The following is a 27,255-nucleotide window of genomic DNA, read 5'->3' on the forward strand; positions in this document are numbered from 1 at the left end:
TCTCTGCACCAGAATGTGAGCTTCAGGAGGACAGGACTTTGTTTTTTTTCATGGCCCTGTTTCCAATGCCTACAGTGGTACCTGGGGCATTAATAAGGTACTGAATGGATAGACAGATGATTCCAAAGTATGTATGTTCTTTGTAGAAAAAAATGTTTTGCATTTTGCAATAATACCGTTAGATTTTTAGCAAGAACAAAAGTACTTTCAAATTATGTATTCACTGGTGCTCAAATTAAAATATACTGCTTTCTATAATATATATTAGTTTCTCTCTTTAGTGAAAGTATCAAAATACAGGAACCTCAGCACTCACATTGCAGTGGTTAAGAAATGAGGAAGTGTTTGGATTCACTTATAAGCTCTAAAACTTCCTAACTGTGGCCTTCGTCAAGTTGCTTTATCTGTATCTCCATTTCCTCATCTGTAAAATGGGGCTAAACCTAGGTGGTTACGGCACTGAAGTATTCATAAATGTGAAGTCCATAGTGAGCACCTGCCAAGCTAGGAAGTACTCAGTGAATGATAGTTATTACAATTATACCTGAGTTTGATTCCTGACCTGTCATTTATTATCTGTATCACTTGGGCAAATGAGTCATGAAAACAGGTCAGAGAGTTTAGGTGATCTGCAAGGTGAGAGAGAGAGTGTGTGTGGACACATGTATAAAAACATAAAAGTGGGGATTTTTTAGCAAAAAGATGTGTGCCAAGTGCTCAACCTCATAGTAAGTGTTTCCTGAATGTTAGTGAGCACACACACAAACTGCAACATGCTATACTATGAGAGGACTTTCATTTATTTATTTTAAGAATGTTTTACAACTGGAATAATAAAAGTACTCTTTATATAGAAACAGATGGCCTTGCCCTTGCCATTTCTGTAAGTTTTTCTCATAAATTGAGACCTTTTTTTTTAATCTCAGAATTTTAAAGACAGTTTCCAAATAAAGACAGATAAATGAATTTTAATCTGGACAAGTTAGGAAACTCCAACACAAGCCCTGCATTGTAGTTGTTGGTTTGATGACTTTTTTCCAGAATGTTCAGCCTCAAGGAAAAGCTGGGGGCTTCGAATGTTGACTGGGGGCTGAGTACACAGCGCTTGAAGGGGAGGGCCATGCCTACATTGTGCGAGGGACCCAGCTCCTTCCTGAGTCTTCTCGTGGAGTCTTCTCTTCCGAGGCCTCACTGAACCTCGCCTTGCTATTCCTGGCCATATTAGCGCCAGCTGACGTCGCTGGGGATAGAGGCAGCCCAGCGACCAGCTATATTAAGGAACTTAGCCTATGAGAATTCAGAAAGTAAAACCATCTTCTGCCACTGATGTCATACTAGACATTTTTCCCCCTGTTGGTAATGATAGTTTAGAATGGCTCTCTGCGGTTCACATATTCTGCACGGGATTTTGCTCAGCTCGGGCTCCAAGAGAGGAGTTTGCCTGCTCTAGGAGCTGTGTGGATGATGGAAATGTTACAGCAAAATATCTGTGTACCCGGTGAACGTGAACGTCACTATGCCTTTGATTGTTGCAGCATGTGTTACAGAGCTGCGGCTGCCCGTTTGCAGCCTAATGTGTTTATTCCAGTCTTCCCAATGGCATCTTGAAGTGTCTTTCAGCTAAAAAATTCATGAGTATTATTGGCTTTCAGTCAGAAAATGGAATATGTCTTCTAGTTACTGTCTGATATACCACTTTAAGGCCATTATACAAAAGTAAATCTAAGAGCATATTGAAAAGGAAGGACTTTTTTTAGCTTAAACATTTGTGTATACACTGTACTACTTTGGCGTGGAATAAGAAACAGCATGAGACAAGGTAGGTGCTGAAGCCATTTTACTTGGGGAATAGCTGGACAGAGTTGCAGGCCATGTTATTTTCCTTAGTCCCGTCTCCAGCTGGAAACTGCTGGTATTTTATTATTGAAAAATTATGTCCTAATAATAGTACTTTGCATTTGGCTTACTGCAGTTAATTAAAAAAAAAAAAAAGGCATATAGTAAATTGCTTAGAACTAGTGAGGTTAAACAGAGAATTTGCTTCCAAGTAAGATGCCTTCTATTCTGTATTTATATGAAGTGAGTTTCCTACAACTTCACAATAATCGCATTGTTGTCACTATATGAATTAATGTGCAGTTTTACGAGTTTGACTCTCTAGCTGCATGCTGTAATATGTGAGGTAGATTAATGTTCTATGTAAAGCATGAAGCAATATCGTGTTTTGTAAAGATGAAGTTAAAAGTGTTCTTATGATCTAGTTAAAAAGGGTTCTGACACTGAGAAAAATAATACACCCTTTGACGAGCTACAGTTTATTTTTGAAATACTGTATAGTATCTTCTGTCACTGTGTTCAGTGCATTAATAGTTTTGCCAGTGAAAAGAAAAAGTCTGATTTTTCTGTGTGCTCTCATCCCTGCCGTTAGTAAATCTACACAGTTAGATTTATATTTGCATGTGTAATGGTCCTTTGTTTGCTTATTTATATGAAGCAACAGTATATCCTTGCGTAATCTGTATCTTTACTGCAGAGAATATTTATTTAATTCTTGCCAAGAGTTGGGTTCTTGCCAGAACAATGTTTGCTTTGGATGATTTGGTCCACTTGACACTTTTGCAAAGAGGTCTTTCCCCTCCTCCATCAACTCCATGTTTTTAATCTCTGTATCAGTTTACTGACTTATTACAAGGTCTGGCCATTCTCTGCTTTCTGCCTTTCTCAGGCATCTGCATCCAGAAGCACATTTGGCATAGTTGAGCACTAGATAATGTTTTCTCTTTGACTTATCAGAGACTGGCGCAGAAATTGTTCTTTCTAAAGTAAAAGGGACCCCTCCCGGAACACAGTATACTTTAAGGGAAAAAAACGTTTCGAGTTTAGAATGAGCAAATGTTTTCACTTGTGATAAAGAAATAGTGAATGCATCTTTCACTGCTGAGGTGGGCTTCTGAAAAGATTATCCTTTCCTAATTTAATAGAATAGAAATCAAGGGGGGGGGGTAGTGAAGTTTCAGGTACAGTGGCAGCATTGAGTATTTCTTAGTCTTACAAAGAGTATGAAGAATCAGACTGTGGAATACACAACGATGTCATGTAGCTCTTGTAAAGAGAATTCAGAAAGAACCCGGAAGGCCTTGGAAGCTGTTGGAGCCTTTCTGGTCTCGTATCAAGAGCTAGATGATTTATCAGGCATCGCCTCCCCTTGTAGGTGTTAATGAGAGAAGTTGTTTCAACAGCTCTTGGTATGTCATTTCATTATAAATTTCATCTCAAAGTAAGGAATTTCAGAGGGTCTAACTTTTAAAAAATATTTCTTGGAACCAGCAATAGAGAGATCTGATGTTGATCACTTAGTATATTTGGATTTCAGCAACAGTGTTATCCTTACTTATTCTTTAACTGAGTTTGTTCCACATATAATAAATCTGACAGTTTTACAGGCCTTGTTTGGAAGATGGCCAGTACTGATAAAAGATAAAATGCACATTATCGTTCGCATGAAGTCTGGATGATTAACTAGCTTTAATGATATGAGGCGGTATTGTGAGCTGCAGCTTTGTTACCTGATAAGTTATATTGATGAATTTCATGAGTGAAGAGTGCAGTTTTGATTGTGTTGAGGCTTTAACATTGTGTTTTGCTTTCTGTCCTCATGCTGAGGATATAGCCGGCATTGTTCACCCCTCCCAGAATATCGTTACTTAAAAAAACAAACAAATGAAAAAAAAAAAAAATCAAAGCAGGTCTTGATTCTGGTGACTGTAACACTTTACCATCTAGTTTATACCAGTTGGTATCAGAGGATGTCAGGGAGGAGGGACTGTCACAGTGAGTGTGGGATTATTTGTTGTAGCTAACAAGAACGGACAAATTGAAACTCCTTTTCCAGACTTGTCCTTTCACAACCCCCCACATCTGGTAGAGACTGGCTTGTTCTCAATGACTGTAATTACCATCAGATACGACCCAAGAGTTGGCTTGTGTCATTTTCAGTTGCTGTGATTTACATTGAACCGATTCAGAACTGAGAGTGAAATGCTCAAGAATTTTAATTTCATGGGAATGTTGAAACGTGCGGAAACTTTAAGAAACTATTAATCTAGCCCGCTTACAAAATAAAATAGGATTTCTAAACCTTCACTGCTGCCCTTCACGATTTCTCTCTCTTACCCTTCTGTTGGGAATTGATTTTTGACTTTGGTCTACAAAAATGACTTAAAACTCATCAATCCAGGGATCCCTGGGGTGGCTCAGTCAGTTAAGTGACTTCTGCTCAGGTTATGATCCTGGGGTCCTGGAATCGAGTGTTAAGCTCCTTGCTCTGCAGAGAGCCTGCTTCTCCCTCTGCCTGATGCTCCCCCTGCCTGTGCTGGTTTGGGTGCCCCTCCCATAGATAGATGGATAGATAGAGAAATAAATAAATAATTTAAATAAATAAGTAAATAAATAAGACTCATCTATCCATAGAGTTTATTTTAGTTGATTTGTCTATGCCTGAGTGCACACTAGGGGTCATAAATCTGTGTATTGAAGCTGTCGTTCTTTCTCTTGTAGCTGTGTCACTTGAGTGGGGAAAAAAATTCACTCACCTAGCCCCAGTGCAGGTTCCCATGTGAAATCCTGGTGCTTGCTGTCAGCAGAGCCTCACCTAAGGCATGAAGAGTATCAGTCAGAGTCCTCTAGATTAGAGCACCACACTTCTCTTTGAGCACCTCGTTAATGAGTCTCACTGTTATTTATTTGGTTCATCCCCTAAGGACCACAGCATAAATCCACACGTCTGCTCCAGGATTTCATCTGCTTCCAGCCCTGTTGGCAGGCAAAAAGGAGGAGCCCAGGACCTGCTGCTTGCCGGCTCTCAGCACCTCCGCCACCCTCCTCCCTTCTAGGCTTCAGCCCTAAATTTGCTCTCTCACTTGCTCTCTTTCTCCCTTTCTTTCTCTCTCTCTCCCTCTCTCCCTCTGTTCCGTCTTTCCTTCCTTTTCTTTCTTTCTTTCTTGTCTTTCCTTTCTTCCTAGTTCTTCCTTCCTTTCCTTCCTTCCATCCTTCCTTCCTTCCTTTTCTCTTTCCTGCCTTCCTCTCCTTTTTTTTTTTTTTTTCTTCCCCACCTGAGAGGCTCATCTTTTTTCCCTGGTTGATGAGCAGATTTTCAGAGGGAACATCCCCAGCCTGAGACCTCGGCTGGCAGAGTGCATCCACCTGCCTCTAATTGCTACGGACCCCCTTTTTTTTTCTTTGGTGGTTTACAGGTTGGTTGGTGGTGTGCACTGGGTATACGTAGCCTCAGGAAGATACATAGGGGGTAGACATCAAAAAATAAGTAAGCGGGGCGCCTGGGTGGCTCAGTGGGTTAAGCCGCTGCCTTCGGCTCAGGTCATGATCTCAGGGTCCTGGGATCGAGTCCCACATCGGGCTCTCTGCTCAGCAGGGAGCCTGCTTCCCTCTCTCTCTGCCTGCCTCTCTGTCTACTGTGATCTCTCTCTGTCAAATAAATAAATAAAATCTTAAAAAAAAAAAATAAGTAAGCATGTTCATAAAACTTTTTTTTTTTTGAGGAAATGTGTTTAAGGTACCATCACATAATAAAAGAGAAAATTTAGCCCATAATAACTTACTTAAAGAGGAAATTAATCGTCTTTTAAAGTTGCAAGTGGAGTGGTTTGTGAGCAAGTGTTGAGTAGACTCAAGTAAAATATAAACGGTCTGCTCAAATGGTTTTCTATACTTAGACCAGAAATTGTTAGCACTTGCTCTACTCCTTGTCTCCTTCTAGCCCCTCAGTTGAAATATATCAGATCTGTCCCTCCATGCAACGTTACAATTACTAGGATATATATTTTGGGAAATTTAAGATAGATGATGGCTGAAGCTAATGTTAAATCCCAAAACTAAGTACAGACTTTAAGTAAGATAATCTTTTGAAAAGTTTTCCTGATCTTTCTGATGGTACTCTATTTTTAAATATATATGGTGATACTTCGTTGGGGGGCAAATAATCATTTTAATCAACAGACTTAATACATACAGCTGCTATAGAGGGCATTTTGTTATATATTTTATATTTTGATGATAAAAATTTACTTGAATTTTTATGATTTATAGAACACTCCTTTCACAGTGAAAATCCTGGAGGTCACTTGTTAAAAGCTTACTTAGATTGGATGGGTAATGTTTTCTCTTACATGCTCATAAGTGAAACCATGAGAATTGTGGTTCCAAGAGAAACAGAGAAAAGGAATGTTCATGAGTATCATCCAAGAAGGGTTTTGGTGTTGAGGTTATTGCTTCACCCATTGTCCTTTTATACCTCCTGCAATGCCCTGGCTCCCTTCCTCACCATCAGAACGCCTAGGCCTTCCTCAAGGCCAGTTCAGTACCTCCCTAGCCCAGCCAGCAGTGTTTTTCTTTCTTGGACCTTAAAGTACATGGGGGTGTGCGCCTGTTACAGAATACTTTTACCAAGTTTACTTATTGCCATTTTTCCCATATACAGATGTATTTCTTCTCTTTCCTTGTTTTCTTCTGGAGAACAACATTCCTCCGCATGCTTCGAAGCCTGACACTTACTGGCAGTCAGGCAGTCTTTGAATGAATGAGTGAATGAATGGGTGAATGAGTGACATTGACAATGACAGTGACACTGAGATGGGCGGAAAGAGTCAAGCATGGAGACACACACAGTTCGTATCTTGCAGCTCCTCCCTCCTGACCTTTGCTTATGTGATTACTGGAAGAATGGCCTCTTTGATGAGGAGACCCTCGCCATAACATCTTCCTTAAAAGTAGGAGTGTGTAACCCTGTGTACAAATAACCCCAGCTCTGCCATTTGCTAAGCTGCTCAACTGCCCTGGGCTGGAGATGCTAATGATTATCCCCATTTAACAGAAAAGGTCATTAAGCCATAAGAGGTAACTTCTTAAGGTCCCTCAGCTAACCAAGTGGTAGAGCTGGGACACGGATTACGTGGCTACAGCTGCTCTGCCCAGTTGCCCCTCATAGTCTGTTTTAATGATTAAATTGTGTCCAGCAATTGCTGGATGCATAGTAAATGCTAAATGAATAACTTAGTACAGATTATACTTATTATCAGCCCCAAACTTTGCCCACGGTACAGGACCTTGGGACTTGGCTACATTGCTCCCAAGGCAGGAAGCTCAGGCCTTAGCTTTCAGATTGTCCCCTCCTCTGTGACCTGGTGAATATAGTGTGAAGTTGGTGCAGCCTCCCTCACCGATACAGTGTTTCTTCATCCTGCTTCCATGTGACTCTCAAGAAAATTCATTCCTCAGCCCCCTTGGATCAGAGCTGTGACCAGAAGGAGTGCTTGTAGGGAGACTGAGCGTTGCAGATTTTGCAGAATGAAGGCTGGGCAGTTTGATGGGTATGTGTCAGTGCTACAGTGACTGGTCTTGGGTGCTGCTTTCTTAGCCCACCTTCCTCTTTGTCCTTTCTTCCTGAACCTGTTACTCTCTGGCCTTTTTCTGAAGTTCTTGACCTGTTCTACTGTCTTGCCCTTCCAACCGGTTTTTCCAGTCTAGAAAGGAAGAAAAGCCACTATAGAAAGCAAAAGGAGGGCGAAGGTGACTTTAGACCTGGGGAGACAGAAGGAAGGGGGAAGCTGCAGAGAACGGGAACTCTAAGAAAGACGTTTAAATGCTGACGTCATCTTTTTAGGCTGCATTTTTTTTTCTTTTGCTAAGCAGTTATTAAGCACCGTGTGCTGAAGCAACTACATGATTCCCCCAGTGTCTTTGTTAGTTCTTTCGTTTAGTTCTCGTAGAATTTAAACCTCTGTCACCCTGATCTTTACGTATTTAAATATTATTTTGATTATATTAATGATGACCGATGTGAACACAACTGATTCTCTTACTTTATGTCCTTTTATATTCTTACTGGAAGGAACCCAGCAAGCAGGAGCCAGTAATTGTCTTTCTTCATTAGGGTCAGTAGTGTTCCCTGATTTATTTATTTAAGGATATTTTAAGACCTTTGGTGATAGCAGCTAGAATTAGCCAAGGGAGGGTATCAGGAGCAGCAGGATGTGAGAGAGGAAACCACGGAGGGGAGGTGTGCTCAGGAAGGCGAGCTGGAGCTGCCGGGAGAGAGGGTACCGAGGGCGGAGCAGCGAGGCAGCTGCTGCAGGGGTGGAGGGAACGGGAGACTCCACCAGGAGCAGCTACCTCCTCTCTTTGGGGAGCATTGCTTCTGGAAGCCTCGCGTGGGGCCAGGGTCCATTTTACCTGGGTGGATTTGGAAACATTGAGCTTAGTGGTGGGGCACTGCCTCTTCCCAGGGCTGGATGTCGTGGGTGAGCTATTGCAGCACACACTTCACATTGGTTAACCCCAAACAGAGACTGGGAGGAGCCCCTTACAACACCTGTAGTTTCCCCGTGGTGCAAGATCACTCCTGAAACCGAAGGCTGGCTGCAGAAACATGGGGCCAGCAGGTTGTAGTTCATGGTGCTGCTGAAATACATCATCTGCTTAAAGAGTCTAGGCCCAGTAAGGTAGGCTTGTTGGCTTCTGAAGTGTGAACCTTGATGAACACTTAATTTTTAAACAAGGTAAAAAAAAAATAGAGCCCCTTTTTTAGGAGTTACACATGCATATTAATCCAAACAATGTGTTAGTAACTGTGGTCAAATTTCTGATTGAAATTGAAGTTCTTTTATTGGTGGTAAATTGATCAGCCACTTTATCATCAGCTCTGTTCTCTCTCTTCCCCCCTTCCCCATTTCTTGTTTTAGTTGCTGATATGTGTTCAAGATGAGTGGGATTGGAGAAAACACCTCTGACCCATCCAGGGCAGAGACAAGAAAGCGCAAGGAATGTCCTGACCAGCTTGGACCCAGGTTAGAACTTGCAGAGAAACGGAATCAATATTCCCCATGAAAGTCACATGCGTGCAGCATTGACTTGACACCCCCTTTCCACCCTACCCGCCGGTCAAAATACTGTGTTTGGTTTTTCTCCTTAACAGTTAAACCTTGAATCTGTATTATTTGGCTTACATTTTGGTTATGCTGATTGGTTGCAGATTTTACTATTCTTTACAAGAAGACGAAAGCTTCATGCTGCTTCTGATGTCACCTGTGTACTTGACTGTTAAAGCAGGCTTATTATATGATTTTGAGTCTTCCATATTTTTTCTGTTAGATCACAAGACATGTTAAAGATAAGAAGATCCCATAGCAGAAGTTGCTGTTAATTTTACACTGTTTTATTTTTATTTATTTTTTTGAGTTGGTGACAAAGATTGTGGGTCTTCAGTGAGTAAAACAAATAATTTAAAGCAAGTTCCATGTCATATATTATAGATGGAAGTGTGAGTTGCTCTGATCTCCATGCAGGGTAATTTAGCATGGTCTAGTAAAATTATAAATGTGTATCCTCTTTGAACTACAATCCACTACTAGGAATTTCCCAGAGTATGCTTTCACACTGGCAAAATGATAGACTCTGAAGTTACTTATTACAGCATTGTTTAATAATTGCAGAAGATTAGGGAGAACTTAAGTGTCTGTAGGGAACTATTTAAACAGCTATGATACCTCCATAATCTGGAATGCAGTACAGCAATGAAAAAGAGTGAAGATGCTTAATGGATTGATACAAAAAGAATCTCTTAAGAACATTGTTACAGAGAAAAATAAGTTGTGAAACAGGAGTATTGAGTACTACCCTTTGTATAAACCACCCCTTCGTATAAACCATTTTTTTTAGGATAATGAAGAAACACTTAAGAGTTGTTAACCCATTTTGGGGGATCAGAACTAGTCTAATAGGGAACAAAGGTAGAATAGAGACTTCAATCTTTTGGTTACTTAAATCATGTAAATGATGTAAAAAGTTCACTAGGGGCACCTGGGTGGCTCAGTGGGTTAAAGCCTCTGCCTTTGGCTCAGGTCGTGATCCCGGGGTCCTGGGATTGAGCCCCGCATCGGGCTCTCTGCTTAGCGGAGAGCCTGCTTCCTCCTCTCTCTCTCTCTATGCCCACCTCTCTGCCTATTTGTGATCTCTGTCAAATAAATAAATAAAATCTTTTAAAAATAAATAAATAAATAAATAAAATAAAATAAAATAAAAAGTTCAGTAAAAGCAGCAACTTCTCTTAAATAGCCAAAAGATCAACTGGAGAAGAACAGGGCAGAGGACTAGGAAAAGTCATTAAGACAGGAAGAGAGGGAGAAAGAGCAAAAATATTTTATGTTCCCTTTTCCCCTTTTCCTGCCAAACAGAACAAGTCTATTAAATTGCTGCTGAGCACATCCCAGCCCCCAACCCTCGGGTGCAGTATGTGGCCTCTACCTCCTGGCTGTCCACAGCCATCTGTCTGGCAAACTGCCTTTAATGCCCGGAAGTCCACTCAAGGAGGCAGTTTGATAAAATGAAGACCATTTTGACGGAGGCAGTTCTCCTGTGTCTCGCTGCCCTGGCACCCTGGTGCCCTGGTGCCGGGTGCGGAGCCTCCCGACCCCCTCCCCAGCGCTCTCAGGTCTTTGTACCACAGTTCCCCTTTCTCACCTATTTGTCATGTGTTCATCCATCTTATGGGGAGAGGGAGCTGAAGAGAAGTTGAGGGGGGCTAAGGGGTCCAGGGGGGAACTTGTCTCCTCCAGGTATCCCAGCCATTCCCTGCCATTCCCTGTACCTACTGAAGGAGAAGCTAGGAATAAAAATGAGATGTCAAAAAAACAAATTCTGGTCCCGTCTCTACCAGTAACTCACTGGGTAATCTTGGACAAGTTGTGTAACCACTGTGAAATGGAGAAATTGTCTTCTATCTCCGCTTTATTAGTTGGTGAAAATAAAGCTGATACTTGGAGGCAAGTATTACAGACTACAAATTCTTATCAATTGATATTATATATATTAAAAATACAGAAAGCTGCTACACGAAACAACTTGCATTTCTTTTTTTTTTTTTTAAGATTTTATTTATTTATTTGACAGAGAGAGATCACAAGTAGGCAGAGAGGCAGGCAGAGAGAGAGAGGAGGAAGCAGGCTCTCTGCTGAGCAAAGAGCCCGATGCGGGGCTCCATCCCAGGACCCTGAGATCATGACCTGAGCCGAAGGCAGCGGCTTAACCCACTGAGCCACCCAGGCACCCCCAACTTACATTTCTTATTTATTGTATAGTTTGAATGGCATTTAGTGGGCCCTCTACTAAAAAACAAAACAAACAAACAAAAAAAAAACGAGCTGTATGCTGTTATTATCAAAGGGAACTTGCTATTTTGTCAAACTGAAATGAGAAGATCTTGCCAATTTTTATTTTTCCCTCCCTTGCATTAATTTTCTTTTAAGATTTTATTTATTTATTTATTTATTTGACAGAGAGAGATCACAAGTAGACAGGCAGAGAGAGAGAGAGAGAGAGAAGAAAGCAGGCTCCCCGCCGAGCAGAGAGCCTGATGCGAAACTTGATCCCAGGACCCTGAGATCACGACCTGAGCCGAAGGCAGCGGCTTAACCCACTGAGCAACCCAGGCGCCCCCCTTGCATTAATTTTTTAATATTTTAGTTGAACTTGAACCATTTGTATATATTTTGTACGTCATTCAACTTGGATAGTTAACAAATACCCTAGGTCAGTTTCACATTTTGTTTCTGACTGTACTGTGGTTTTTTGCATTATCTAAAAATAATTGTTTGGTTTGATAACCAACATCCTAAAGAAGTCTGTGAAATTACGGAGATTTACCAAAAATCCCCACAGTGTATTTATTCCCATTATAACGAGGTTAGGTTCCCTTTCTTCTTTTACTAACCCTAGTAAATTTTTAAAAATTTTATAACATAATCTGCCTTACTTTTCTAAAACTTTTCCTTTGTGTATTCAACAATAAATTTGATGCCTGCCTCTGCCAAGTGTTGTATTAAGCACAGTGATGAGCAAATCATCCTGAGCTTTGTCACTGTGAAGCTTACTGTCCAGTGGAAGACATGATATACATAGAGCAAACAGTCACACAAGTAAATCTATGATCATGTACTGGGATGATTTTGATTTCAGAAAAAACACGTGTAACACTTAAGGCAAGTTGAGGGTTTTTTTTCCCTCTGTAAAGTACTTCCATGTTTAGGTTAGTAACTTTTGTTTGCTACTTTTATATTAGAACTTGTTTAACATGCTTATGTTGTTGTTGTTTTTTTTTTAATAGTCCCAAGAGGAGCACTGAGAAACGTAATCGTGAACAGGAAAATAAATACATCGAAGAACTTGCAGAGCTGATTTTTGCAAATTTTAATGATATAGACAACTTTAACTTCAAACCTGACAAATGTGCAATCTTAAAAGAAACTGTGAAGCAAATTCGTCAGATCAAAGAACAAGGTAAGAAGCCTGAATTACTCTTTTGGAGAGTTTATCCAGGTTCTGTTTTTTCATATGTGAGAAGTCCCTTCAGAGTCCCTTTAATCCATTTCTTATGTTTAAATTATTGATGAGGAAATGATGTCACAGTGCAGATGAATGCAAGTATCACTTGCAGGGGTTTATAAATAGGCTTTATATAAAATTCAGCAATTCCCTAAAGACAGAGGAGACTGAGGTGAGGCAGGGTGATGTAACTTTTCATCTAGTAAAACTCAATTAGGTGCCCACTGATTCTCCTCCCCTACCTTGGAATTTTCATTGCTGCACAGCAAGGGTCTGTCATAATTTGCAAGTGAGGAGCCAACTAAAGATGGAAACCAGAAGTAAGGAAGTGAGCCACCTCCTGTCTCAGCTAGTCAGCATATTTGATTAAGTCTCAGCCTCAACTGGCCATGCCGCTAGATTAGAATTTCATATCCTGAATGACAAGAGATTTGAAAGGCTCAAGCCTCTAGTCAAAATTCTTTTGTGAGTTGAAACACAGAACATGACAGCTTTCTTCCTGGAGTTTTGTTTTGTTTTGTTTTGTTTTTTTGTTTTTGTTTTTGTTTTTTGAGATAATTTTCTGCCTCTCTTCTTTGAAGAAAAAAAAATTTAAGAAAATAATATTTTAAAAAACATTGGACTTAGTGGTGCCAAAAAAAAAAATCAGTATTAGACAAGTACGAACAGTGTTCTGGGTGCTTAGAGCCAATGTATACTCTTAAAGTATTCACACACTGCTTTCCTTCGGGGCGAGGGAGATTGTGATCTCTTGTAATCTGCTTTTGAATGCATCCTCTCAGTTCATTTTTTTTTTTTTATCTACCTTTTATGTGATATTCAAAAGAGGCAGATTTTAGAAAAATAATGTCTTTGTGTAGGTATATGACCTAAAACTTCCCATCTGTTATCAAATCTTAGCTGCCTATTTGCATATCATCATAATAGCGTTTTTCATTTTCATACATTTACTATTAAGCTAAGTTTTACATAAAACAGTGTTACAAATGTAGTTCTGCCTTCTAAGAACTTAAAAATACATGCCTAAGGTACACACCACAGTTTCTAATACAAGCCCACTCTGAAAATCAGTCTTTATTTCCTGGTTTTGCCACCAAAGTTCTATTACTCGGCAGTCACCATTCTATGAGTTTCTGCTCTCAGTTCCTGCCTCGGTCTCCCTTCATCTCTTTCTTCTTCCCTCTTTTCCCTTTGAGATCCAAAACTCAGTTATCAAAACTCAGTTTAATCTCCATTTTATATCTTCTCCATTTTGGGGGCAGACCAGCAAAGAATAGAATAATATTCTAACAGCTCTTAGGAGAAATAATTGGTTAAAGTTTCATAGTACTTGGAAATTGCTGTTTCTCTCATTGCTGAGATTATGGTGGAGAAGCAAGCTGCTTGCTTCAGGCTTCTAGAGATTTTGAAAGATACAATTTTGTGAACATTGCATGTTAGGCAGTGCTTTTGCACTTTAAAACACTTATGTATTTTTTTACTATCGAGGTCTTGCACAAGGTTTTAAAAGTTTTGCAAAACCTTGGTAATTCCCCCTTGCAACCATAAAACACGTTAAGATGTGCCACGCTGGGACTCTGCCATACTTTTACTGTAGGTTTAATCATCAGGCTGCATACCACAACCACCCAAGAAGCAGAAGCAATAAACACCCTGTCATGTCTTATTCTTATAATGTTCCTATTAATTTGCAGAGTAATGGGTTTTGAAAGGGGAAGCAGAAATTAAAAACCAAATGAAAAACACAGATGCACTTTCATGTTCTAATCTAATATTTTAAAAGTATTTTTTGTGTAACAAATTGTTTTTTTAAAAACAGCAGGACTTCAGAATCAAATCAGACAGAAGCTAGCTATGAATCCTGGGTCTGCCACTTACGAGCTCTTTGAACCTGGGCAAATTATTTTCTCTCTCTCAAACTCCCATTTCCTCATACAGAATTTAGCAGTCATAATATTGAGGTTGTGCGGTTGTTGAAATTATGAGCTATGTAAATGTACTCAGCCAATACATGTCAGCGTGAAGGCTTGGTAGGTATTCAGTAAATATCTTTTTCTTTCCTTTTTTTTTTTTTTTTAAAGATTTTATTTATTCATTTGACAGAGAGAGATCACAAGTAAGCAGAGAGGCAGGCAGAGAGAGAGGAAGGGAAGCAGGCTCCCTGCTGAGCAGAGAGCCCGATGCGGGACTTGATCCCAGGACCCTGAGATCACGACCTGAGCCGAAGGCAGTGGCTTTAACCCACTGAGCCACCCAGGCGCCCCATATTCAGTAAATATCTTTTTCACACTAAGCAGAAAGTAGCCTTCTTTCCCTTACCTATGCTAGGGTCTTCAGCGAGCTCTTACTTCAGATGGAGAATGGGAGATAAAAGTGGGTTATGAATATCCTTTCCTGTAGGGTCGTTGGAAGAAGGTACGGTTCTGAGGCCAGAGAATTCTGCGTAGCCTTTGCAGACCCTTCCGCTGCCAGCTGAAGTTCAAGAGCAGCACAGAAGTCAGACCCAAGCCCTTCTCTCTCGTTCTTCTTGCCCTACAGATCCCCCTTTCGATCGGTATAAATTAAGTCCAGCCATCATCTTTCCAGTGTTTCCAAACTTCATTTTTTCAGTCGCAGGTCTCAGATTGAGTAAAACCTTAATTGTGCTAGAGCAGTTCAGCTGGATTGCTTGAGGATACCCACTAAAGAATACACCTGGGGTGGGGGGCGGGGGTGGAATCCACCTCAGGAAAGCCGGGCTCATATTGAAGGCGCCAGCCCATGTCAGAATCTCAGGGAGCTGAGCCAGGCATGCAGGGCTTTTCCTCAGTCATCAGCTGCCCCTTGAGTTCCCATCCACTTTGTAAATAGAGAGGAGAAAGGGTATTTTAAAGTGACCGAAATGATGAGACTTTGGTGGGAGAAATGCCAGCTGTTGAAGTACGTCAGCCTTCTCCTGTGTAAGCGTGTTATGAGACCCATGCCTGACAGACCCCAGCCCCCCAACAGCACGTGCACTGTGTGGACCCCGCGGCAGCAGAGCAGATACACATCCTGTGGACTCAGGCCCTTACACCAGGTTTGTGATATGGAGGTGTTGATGTTTTGAGACGATGCTGATAATGTTTAAAACTTCTGGCTCCTATAACTTAATGATAATAGTTCATGAATAGTGAATAACCTTTTTTCGTAATTGGGGAGGCTAATATTGCTTCTGTTCCACAGAAGAGGAATAACTAGTATGAAAAATACAGATAATTTAATTTGGAATTACTAGTCCAACTTCACACTCCTTAGCTGGAAACTCCATAAAAATTTCTGTGGAAAATACCTAGTAGTAATTCCTGTGCTCTTAAAAAATAAGCGCCTGAGCCTGGGTGGCTCAGGTGGTTAAGCGTCTTCCTTCCACTTAGGTCATGATCCAGGGTTCTGTGATAAGAGTCCGGCATGCGAATCCCTGCTCAGTGGGGAGTCTGCTTCTCCCCCTGTCCTTCTCCTAACCCCTGCTTGTGATCCCTCGCTCTCAAATAAATAAAACCTTAAAAAAAAAAAAAAAAAAGAATGAAAGAGAAAAAAAGTAACAGGCTACCTAAAAGACCATTCTGGTTTCTCATTGTGATTACTCTAATGACACAGTTTTGATTTCAGTGCCATTTTGAGAACATTGGGATCCCAGATTGCTTTGTACTTATGAATTTCCCCTATAGAAAATAACATTTAAAAAAGTATTTTAAAAGAAGGTGAGGTCCTGTGGTATGCTGGAATCACTCATATCAACCAATGAAAGCCAGTTTTTCAGTTTCAAGAATTTTTAAAGCCAAATGATGAGCACAGCCATTGTTGAAAATTATACAGACTTTAAAAAATTACATAGACTTACAATTAAATTATATTTTAAAAAGCCAAGGAAGACTTAAATTTATCATTTTCTAATTCTTCTACTGCATTTTGCTGTTATCTATGCACTAGAGGCTCATGGCAACTTGAATCACCTACATGATAGAAATACTATGAAGTGGTGGCCACTCTGCATCTCTTCCTAAGTCCACCTTCAATAATGTCACTGTGGCTGATTGCAAATACAGTCTTGACACCCTGGAAATCAAGGCTTGATTTATTGTTTCTTGGCTGTCATTTTAGACTTAAAAAGTAAGGGAGATTTTGGGGGGGGAAATTATGGAGAAAATGTTAATTACCTTCTGACATTTTTTTTTTTTTTAAGATTTATTTATTTATTTATTTATTTGATAGAGAGAGGGAGAGAGAGAGAGAGAAAGAGAAAGAGAGAGCATGAGAGGGGAGAAGGTCAGAGGGAGAAGCAGACTCCCCATGGAGCTGGGAGCCCAATGTGGTGCTCGATCCCAGGACTCCGGGATCATGACCTGAGCCGAAGGCAGTCGCTTAATCAACTGAACCACCCAGGTGCCCTCCTTCTGACATTTTTTTAATCAACTGACATTTTAACATTAAGTAGCCATTATGTGCATATACAAAAGATAATATCCAGTTCAGCAAAAAAAAAAAAAGTCACTTGCAATTGACAATTGCATTTCTGCACACAGCATCTTCATACATTTTCATTATTTCATTTTTGTCTTGTTAACTTAAATGAAAATTTTAACCAATATTCATATTGGAACTGTTTTTTATCCGTGGTAATCAAAGATTGGTTGCAACCCAAGAATTTGGCAAAAATTCATGGAAGCATTCTGTAAGAATCAGTTGGCTATGTAGAATTGACAGTAAAGGAGTATTGTATTATCATTATACATTATATGCTGTACATCCTTTATACGAGTAAAATTTGTAGTAAATATCATGATGCTTACTATTTTTCCCCCAGAGAGCTGGGTTTTTAAGTATTTCCCAGTATACCACTTGTAGCCATGGAGGTGGGAAGGTTGGATTATAAATGTAGGTGAATCAGATTCATAATCTAATGAGATTATTAAGAATTCAAGAAAATAGTCATGGAAACAATCTAATCTTAGCCTATAAAAGTTCATATGGAGCCTATTAAAAATACGTTTTCCTTTCCTATTCTTTTTTTCCCATCTTAAATGCATGAAGTTCTTCCAGTGGAAATTGTCATTCAAGCTGAAGCCTGAGCTTGAGCTAATAGCTGTCATGAAGCAAAGTAAGCAGAAGGGCTCTGATTATCAGATGTCTTTCAGGGATCATATTTCTATAAATCAGGCTTTTGGGGAGATGCTCCCAGGCCTTGGTTAGGTAGCATGTGATGAAACCTTAGGGTGTTGATGGCAGAGGCAGGTTAGGAAACTCCGCCTCTCTTGGGCATGCACTTGTAGATAATAATCCGTGTAATAATCTCTTTAAGATCATAAGCTTTATGATCTAAAATGAACACAGTCTCTCTTCTCCCCAGTTGTATGACCACATGCAAGTTTCTTAACATCTTTGGGTTTTAACTTCCTAATCTGTAAAAGGAGGGTAAGTTCTTGTGAAGCATATGCTCAATAATGTTTATTTAGGACTTAATCTAGTCCTTGGCACATACTTACTAAACAGTAGTTATTACTCTTATTATTGCCTCTGACATCTGTACTTGGAATCATCATCCAAGAAGATCTAGGTTTCCTCCCTGAGGACTTCAGGACTGGGGACTCACTACTGAAACTAGATTTTGGATTCTTTGTTACAATTTTAAGCCTTAATGTTCTCATAGTGTTGATTCTTTTTACTTTTCATGTAGAAGTAAGTAAATAAAAACTATCCAATTACGCAGTCAAACAAAAAATACACATAACAGATATGTTGGTGTGACTACATCTGGATCCCTCCCTCTGACTCTGTTGCTCCTGCTGGACCTTTCTGGTACCTGCTTGTCCCTGTTACCCAAGTGGCATTTTCAAGAATCTTGCTTTAAGGAGAACTAAAGAGGGCAGAGTCCTGACAGTTTTTATCTCATCTGTATTTACTTCAATGCAGGAATGAATCTGACTGGCCTTAGTTTTCTCTTGAAGACCTGAAACTGTTACATGTTTCCATACATCCAGTAATAAATCAGACTTTATTTCATTGATAATATAGTCAATGATTGGCATTATGTTCTTGGCATTGCAATTTTTAATAAAGATACTTTTCTAATGATGTATAAATTCACTTTCATAGTTTTATGTGAATTAATGGCTCATATTATTAATGAAATCCTTCAAATTAGCGAGCGGGGGTAGAATGCCTGCTGTCATTTCTTCTTAGGATCCCCCCCCACTTTTTCCTAAGTATATGGAAGGGGTTATTTTGTTTATTTAACAGCTTTCAAATGGGGAGGATTTAAGTAATTTAACGTACCCTAATGCTTTAGGATTTCAGCAGTTTATGACATGAGCTGTGATTTCAAGACTTAAACTAGCTTCCATACTCTACAGAATGTAGACATCCTTTCTCTTCTTGATCATCTACTGGTATGGAAAGAAGTTAATTCTGAGGGGTGCCTGAGTGGCTTAGTCCGATAAACGTCTGCCTTTGGCTCGGGTCATGATCCCAGGACCACCTGGGATTGAGCCCCGCATCGGGCTCCTTGCTCTTCAGGGAGTCTGCTTCTCCCTCAGCCCCTCCTCCACTCGTTCTCTCAGTCTCTCCCAAATTAATAATCTTTTTTTTTTTTTTTTAAAGGAAAGTAATTCTGACACTGCACTGCGTGTGTTGATTTCATTCAAAAGCAAGCATCATTTGGTAAATGTTTTATTGAGTAAATCCTATATGCAAGACATACTGTTCTTCACTAGGTGGGAATCCAACAATCAGTCAGTAACGTGATTGTTTTCCTTGGAACTTTCACTCATTTGGAGGGACATTGGCTTGTAGACAGCTAACTGGGAAACTATCGAGGACAGTGGAAATAAGAATGATGACAAATGCTGGTGAAAATTGATTGATTGCGGGGAGGGAGCAGGGTGGAGGCAGGTGGAGAGGGGGGGAGAGAGAGAGAGAATATCAGGCTATCTCCACGCTGAATGCAGGGTCTGACGCAGAGCTCAGTCTCATAACCATGAGATTATGACCTGATGCAAAATCAAAAGTTGGACATTCCACCGTCTGAGCCACCCAGGTGCCCCTTTATTTTATTATTTTTAAGTTTCAGTTGTAGTATAGTCAACATACAATATCATATTAGTTTCAGGTGTACAGTGTCACGATTTGACATTATGTATATCACAGATTGCCTCACCATGATAAGTGTAGTTATCATCTTTTACCGTAGAAAGTAAATGCAGTATTATTGACCATATTCTCTATACTATACTTTTTCATTCCTGTGACTTATTTTATAACTGGAAGTTTGTACCTCTTAATCCCCTTCATCTGCTTCTCCCATCCCCTGTCTCACTTCTCCCCTCTAGTAACCACCAGTTTGTTCTGACTATGTAGAATTGACAGTAAAGAGTATTGTATTATCAAGTGTTTTTACAAGTGTTTCTGGTTTTTTGTTTGTTTTGTTTCTTAGATTGCATATCTATGTGAAATCATATAATGTTTGTCTTTCTCTGTCTGACTTCTTTCACTTAGCATAGTACTCTCTAGATCTGTCCCTATTGTTTCAGATGCATAATTTCATTCTTTATTATGGCTGAGTGATACCTGTACATGGTATAAACACACACCCCACATCCTTTTTGTCCATTCATCTATCATTGGGACAGTTGGGTTGCTTTTGTATCTTGGCTGTTATAAATGATGTTGCAGTAAACAGGGGTACATACAGCTTTTTGAATTAGTGTTTTTATTATTTGGGGGTAAATGTCCAGCAGTAGAATTACTGGATCGTGTGATACTTCTATTTTTCATTTTTTGAAGTACCTCCATACTGTTTCCCTCAATGATTTTACCAATTTACATTACCACCGACAGTGGAAGACTTTTCTCCACATCCTCACCAGCACTTGTTATTTCTTGTCTTTTTGATACTAGTCATCCTGACTGGTGTGAGGTGCTGTTTGACTGTTGTTTTGATTTGCATTTGCCGGATGGTTAGTGATGTTAGGCATCTGTTGTTGTTGTTGAACATCTTTTCATGTGCCTCTCAGCCATCTGTATGTCTTCTTGGGAAAAACATCTATTCAGGTCCTCTGCCCATTTTTTAATTGGATTTTTGGGTTTTGGTGTAAAGTTGTATGAGTTCTTTATATATTTTGGATACCAACCTCTTGTCACAATATATCATTTACAAATATCTTCTATCTTCTCCCACCATGAATATTTCCACTGTTCTGATTTTGTAATAATCACAGCAGGCTAACCATTTGCTATAATAAGACCATGCGTGTGTTCCCAGACTTTGTTCTTTCCCTAGGTCTGGTTTTATCAGTGCTGGTGATAAACCAAGTCTGATTTTTTTTTCCCCGATGTCTGATTTACATGATGCATCGTATGTAGGAAATGTCTATGACTGTAGGATTATAATCATCCTTGAGAAATGACAACAAAACAAGTGTAATAACTTTTGAAGATAACCATTGCTAATTTGATGATTTACCAGTTGCCATTAAATGAACTGTAAAACTAAAAACAAAAACAAATACCTTCTCCTATTCAGTAGGTTGCTTTTTTCATTTTGTTGTTGGGTTCTTTCCCTATGCAAAAACTTTTTAGTTTGATGTAGCCCCACCTGTTTATTTCTTGCTTTTGTTGTAGTTGCCTGAAGAGAAAAATCTAAAAATGTGTATTAATAAGACCAGTGTCCGACGGTTTACTGGTTGTGTGTTCTTTCAGGATTTTTATGGTTTCAGGTCTTAAATTTAGGTCTTTAATTCATTTCGAGTTTATTTTTGTATATGGTATAAGCAAGTGGTCCAGTTTCTTCTCTTGCTAGTTGTTCTCTTCTCTTGTTAGTTGTTCAGTTTTCCCCAACACCATTTATTGAAGAGACTGTCTTTTCCCTTTAGATATTCCTGCCTCCTTTGTCATAGATTAATTGACCGTAAAAACATGGACTCTCTATTCTGTTCCACTGATATCTTTGTTTTTGTGCCAGTGCCATACTGTTTTGATTACTATAGCTCAGTAGAATAGTTTGAAATCTGTGGTGGCACTACCTCCAGCTTGTTCCTTCTCAAGATTGCTTTGGCTGTTGAGGGTCCTTTATGCTTCCATGCAAATTTTTTATTTGCTCCAGTTCTGTGAGAAATACTGTTGGTATTTTGGTAGGGATTGCATTGAATCTGTAGATGACTTTCACTACTATGGACATTTTCATATTAATTCTTTTAGTCCATGAGTGTCTTTCCATTCATTTGTGTTATCTTCAGTTTCTTTCATCAATATCTTACAGTTTTCAGAGTATAGGTTTTCACCTCCTTAGTTAAATTTATTCCTACTTTGGTTTTTGTGGGGGGGGTATGGGGTTTTGGGGGGAGGGGTTAATACAGTTGTAAATGGGAAGTTGTCTCAACTTACCTTTCTGCTGGTTCATTATTATTGTATAGAAATGCAACAGAATTTTGTAACTTGCCACCTAACTGAATTCATTTTTTAGTTCTGGTGGGTTTTTTGTGGAGTCTTTGAGTTGTTTTTGTTTTTGTTTTTTAATTTTTAAATGAAGATTTTATTTATTTATGTGAGGGAGAGCAGGGGGAGGAGCAGAGGGAGAGGGACAAGCAAGCTCCGCATTGAGCATGGAGCCCGTTGTGGGGCTCAGTCTCATGACCCTATGATCAGGACCTGAGCCAAAATCAAGAGTTAAGACACTCAACCAACTGAGGCACTCAGGTGACCCTAGGAAGTAATTAATTTCTTCCTTTCTACCTTCCTTTCTCTTTCTTCCTTCCCTTCCCTTTTCTTCTCCCTTTTTTCCCCCTTCCCTTCCCTTTCCCTCTGAGAGACAGAGAGTGAGGGGAGGGGGAGGTCAGAGGGAGAAGGAGACTCCCCACTGAGCAGGTAGCCTGAGGGCTCTGTCCCAGGACCCCAAATGCAGTCACCCAGGCACCCCCTAGGTGTCTATATATAATATCGTGTCATCTACAAATAGTGACAGTTTTACTTCTTTCTTACCAATTTGGATGTTGTTTTTTTCTCTGCGTGCTGTGACAAGGATTTCCAGTACCACATTGAATAAAAGTGGGCATCTTTGTTTTGTTCCTGGTATTAGAGGAAAAGTTGTCAGCTCTTCACCATTGAATACAAGGCTAGCTGTGGGTTTGTCATGTCATGTGTGACCTTTATTATTTTGAGGTATGTTCCCTCTATACGCACTTCACTGAGATTTATCATCAGGGGATGTCTAATTTTGTCAATGCTTTTTTTGCATTTATTGACATCATATGATTTCTACCCCTTATTTTGTTAATGCGCTGTATCACATTGGTTGATTTGCAGATCCTGAACCCTTCTTGTATCCCTGGAATAAATCCCACTTAATTGTGGTGAATGATCCTTTTAGTGTATTGTTGAATTTGGTTTGTTGATATTTTGTTGAGGATCTTTACATCAGTGTTTATCAGTGTTTCGTTTTAGTGTCAAGGCAATGCCTGCCTCATAGAATGAATTTGGAAAAATTCAATTTCAATTTTTTTGGAATAGTTTGAGATGAATAGCTTTATTCATTCATCTCAATAAGCTTCCTTATCAGCTGCATAAGGAAGAATGCAGCTGATATTCTTCCTTAAATGTTTGGTTGGATTCACCTGGGAAGTCATCTGATCCTGGACTCTTGTTTATTTGGATTTTTTTTAAATTATTGATTCAATTTTATTACTAGTAATTGGTCTTTTCGGATTTTCTGTTTCTTTCTGATTCAGCTTTAGAAGATTGTGTATTTCTAGAAATGGTTCCATATCTTCTAGGCAGTCTAATTTGTGGGAATATAAACTTCTGTATCAGTCTTTTATAATCTTTTGTGTTTCTCTGCTGTCAGAGGTGACTTATTCTTTTTCGTTTCTGATTTTATTTGAACCCTCTTCCCCCACCCCTCACCCCTTTTTTTATGAGTGTGGCTAAAGGTTGTTACTAATTTTTATCTTTTCAATGAAGCATCTCTTAATTTCATTGCTCTTTTCTATTATTCTTCTAGTCTCTATTTAACTCACTTCCACTTTGAACTTTGAACTTAACAAATTTCTACTTTGTTCTTCTTTTTCTAGTTCCTTTAGGTGTAAGGTTGAAGCATTTACTTGAGATTTTTCTCATTTCTTGAGTTTGGGCTGTATCTCTTAGAACTGCTCTTGCTGCATCCCAAGGTTTTTGAACCATTTTGTTTTCATTTTCCTTGCTCTCAAGGTACTTTTTTTTTCCTCTTTGATTTCTTTGTTGACCCATTTTTTTGTTTAGTAGAATGTTTAGTCTCCACATACTTGCTTTCTTTTTTCTTGTTTCCCCTCCAGTTTTCTTCTTGTAACTGATTTCTAGTTTCTCACCACTATTAGAAAAGATGCTTGATATGACTACAGTCTCCTTAAATTTTTTGACACTTGTTTTGTGACCTAACCCAATTTGTCCCAGAGAATATTCCGTGTGTACCTGAAAATAATGTATCTTGTGCTGTTTTGGGATGGAGTGTTCTGTGTGTATATATATCTGTCAAGACCATCTGGTCTGAAGTGTCATCCAGAACCACAGTTAACCTGTTGATTTTCTGTCTGGATGATCCATCATTGATGTACCCCTACTCTGATTGTACTCCTGTCAATTTCTTCCTCTCTGCCTGTTAATATTTGTTTTATATTTTTAGGTGTTCCTATGTTGGGTATACAGATACTTAGAATATCTTGTTGAATTGATCATGCCCTTCTTTGTCTCTTGCTACAGTCCTGTTTTAAAGTCTGTTTTGTCTGATATAAATATTGCTACCTCAATTTTTTCTTTTTTGCTTCCATTTGCGTGGGATATCTTTTTCTGTCCTTTCGCTTTCAGTCTACATGTGTCTTTAGGTGTGAAGTGAGTCTCTTGTAGGCAACATAGAGATGGATTTTATTTTTTAATCCACTTAGTCACTCTAGGTCTTTTTGATTGGAGCATTTAGTCCATTTAAAGTGATTATTGGGGCACCTGGGTGGCTCAGTGAGTTAAAGCCTCTGCCTTCGGCTCAGGTCATGATCTCAGGGTCCTGGGATTGAGTCCCGCATCGGGCTCTCTGCTTGGCAGGGAATCTGCTTCCCTTCCTCTCTCTCTGCCTGCCTCTCTGCCTACCTGTGATCTCTGCCTGTCAAATAAATAAATAAAATCTTTAAAAAAAAATAAAGTGATTATTGATAGGTATGCGCTTATTGCCGTCATATGAATTGTTTCTTTGTTGTTTTTGTAGTTCTTCTTTGTTCCTTTCTTCTTCTAGAAAAGTGAGGTTATAGTAGGTGACATAGTTACAGTTGAGCAAAGAGGCCATCCAAACAGGAAGCAGAGGAACCTGAGCAAAGACACAGGAGGTCTCAAAGCGTATACTGGGTGTGAAGTCAGACTATTAAGCTACAGGATAGGATATTTTGGAGCATTTGGTTGATTTTGAGGCTGAAAAGGGCAGGTGAGAGCGAGGTGGGACAGTAGGTAAAGTACTGAAGCAATATTAAAATTTGGAAAAGGAGACAGAAAATGAGACTCTTAGCAGTCTTTATTAGAGTTGACTTAAAGTTGTCCACCATGGTCTCTAGATTCTAGAAATACTAGAAATGGGAAATTTATTTTTAAGATTTTATTTATTTATTTGAAAGAGAGAGAGAATGAGATAGCATGAGTGGAGAAAGGTCAGCGGGAGAAGCAGACTCCCTGCCAAGTAGGGAGCCCAATGTGGGACTCTATTCGGGGACTCCAGGATGATGACCCTAGCCGAAGGCAGTTGCTTAACCAACTGAGCCACCCAGGTGCCCCGGGAAACTTTTTTTTAATACTATTGTCTTCAGGGGGTTGGGGCAGGGGGAAGGTACATAACCAATAAAACAGCAGTAACAAGAAAAATCTAAGTTAAAACATGCTAGAGAACTATAAAATACCTTAGTCATCTTTAATAAATATTTTATACGTAACGTCTTATTCATTTATATAACTTGTTGAGGGAAGTAGTAGAAAAGAAGTGAAGTAGTAGGAAAGAAGTGAAGAGGGAAGGACAGAATGGAAAGGTTGTAAGGGAGACCCACAAAGACAGACCAACAAAGACAAAGAAGAGCAACATACTAATGAGTATACGTGTTCACATTTAAACAAAAAGATAGGGGCGCCTGGGTGGCTCAGTGGGTTAAAGCCTCTGCCTTCAGCTCAGGTCATGATCTCAGGGTCCTGGGATTGAGCCCCGCGTCGGGCTCTCTGCTCAGCAGGAAGCCTGCTTCCCCTCTCTGTCTGCCTGCCTCTCTGCCTACTTGTGATATCTCTGTCAAATAAAAAAATAAAATATTTTAAACAAAAAGATAAATTTTTTGATAAAAAATTTTATTTTGTAGTCTCTTATGACAGTCACTAATGACTTAAAACATTGTCTTTTTTTTTTTTAAGATTTTATTTATTTATTTGACAGAGATCACAAGTAGGCAGAGAGGCAGACAGAGAGAGGAGGAAGCAGCCTCCCCACGGAGCAGAGAGCCTGATGTGGGGCTCAATCCCAGGACCCTGGGATCATGACCTGAGCCGAAGGCAGAGGCTTTAACCCACTGAGCCACCCAGGCGCCCCAAGCATTGTCTTTTTTTTATAGATTTATTTATTTGAGAGAGAGAGAGAGAGAGTGCATGCTCATGTAAAGGAAAGGGCAGAGGGAGACTGCCCTGAGCAGTCTCAGACTCCCAGACTCTCAGACTCTCCCAGTTTCAGACTCTCAGACTCTGCTGAGCTCGGAGCCTAGTGCAGGGCTTGACCCCAGATCCCTGAGCTCATCACCTGAGTAGAAATTGAGTCAGATACTTAACTGACTGAGCTATCCAGGTGCCTCAAGCATAGTCTTACTTGACAACTGTGGGCCCTTAGATAAGAGCCGGTGGCCTTAGCTCCCTAGCTCCCTCACCTTCTGCGTAAATCCCACCCCAATCCTTAGTGAAGAGCGCCCACACTCGTGTCTGGGTTGCTCAGCCTTCCCCTGTCCTTGTCAGCAGGAGCTGATTCAGTGTCTCTCCATGCCTGCCTCTCTGCTGGGACTCAGAAACAGTCCCATCTGTCAGTGCGCACAGGGGAGCAGTACTGGGCCATTCCCACACAGCAGTCCACGAGGAGTGCTCCCTAAAACCCCGGGAGGGGCCAGGTTGGTACTCTGCCTCAACTTCAGGGACTGCCGATAAGCTTTGTGACGGAGTCCAGGAGAACAGCCTTCACCACAGCATACAGGTCCCTCCGTGATCTGCTTCCAGTCCCGTCATATTCTCCTTGCTCCAAGCCACCAACTCCGTGAACTCTTCTCCCCTCCCGCACACCTGGCACTGACACAGGCCTATACACACATGCACAGCGTCTTGCCTCTGTCTTCTGCCTGGAATGCTTCTCTCCTCTTAGCTCCTCTTAACTGGTTGACTGCCGCCTTCCTAGTAGTCCAGGAGGGTGGAGTGTTACAGTTGCTTGAGGTTTGTAAGACACGGTGAAAGGCTGGCTGGTGGAACATCCAGTGGCAAGGCGCCTTCACCACTACCCCACATCTGGCCTGTTTAGCCCACTACTGTGTTCTTATGTCCCATAGCCTCAGTTGTGTGCACCCTCAGGCTACTACCCTAGACCACTTACTGTTGCTAACCCATACTTATGGGGTTTTGCTTTTGCATCATTATTCATACCCTTCCCTCCCTATCTGGAATGCCTCCTTACCCTGTTTCTGTCTATTCCCACTAGAGTCTTAGTGTTCATTCTTCAAGGTTCGTCTCAAATACTGCTGTCTGAACAAAGAACTTCTGTATCCCGATCCATATAGACTGGTCTCTTGTGAATCTCCATATCATTTTTTTCTTCTGATTAGTTTTTATGTG

General features: G+C 40.1%; 1 protein-coding gene and 1 non-coding gene across 5 annotated transcripts in view; both read left to right on the forward strand.

The window, feature by feature from the left end:
* NCOA2 (nuclear receptor coactivator 2) overlaps positions 1-27,255 on the forward strand; it is a 303,782-nt gene that overhangs the window by 186,629 nt on the left and 89,898 nt on the right. For all 4 annotated transcript variants that reach the window (XM_059166252.1, XM_059166254.1, XM_059166253.1 and 1 more), the window contains exons 3-4: positions 8,757-8,861; positions 12,176-12,348. In XM_059166252.1, the coding sequence (XP_059022235.1) occupies positions 8,776-8,861; positions 12,176-12,348 (259 nt within the window). In that variant the 5' untranslated portion in view covers positions 8,757-8,775. The remainder of the gene's footprint in view (positions 1-8,756; positions 8,862-12,175; positions 12,349-27,255) is intronic.
* Positions 20,584-20,715, forward strand: LOC131828431 (small nucleolar RNA SNORA72). Its single transcript, XR_009352439.1, has one exon. It is a non-coding gene; the product is annotated as a small nucleolar RNA SNORA72 (small nucleolar RNA).

This window comes from Mustela lutreola, chromosome 3 (genome assembly GCF_030435805.1).
Source record: "Mustela lutreola isolate mMusLut2 chromosome 3, mMusLut2.pri, whole genome shotgun sequence".
NCBI lineage: Eukaryota > Metazoa > Chordata > Mammalia > Carnivora > Mustelidae > Mustela > Mustela lutreola.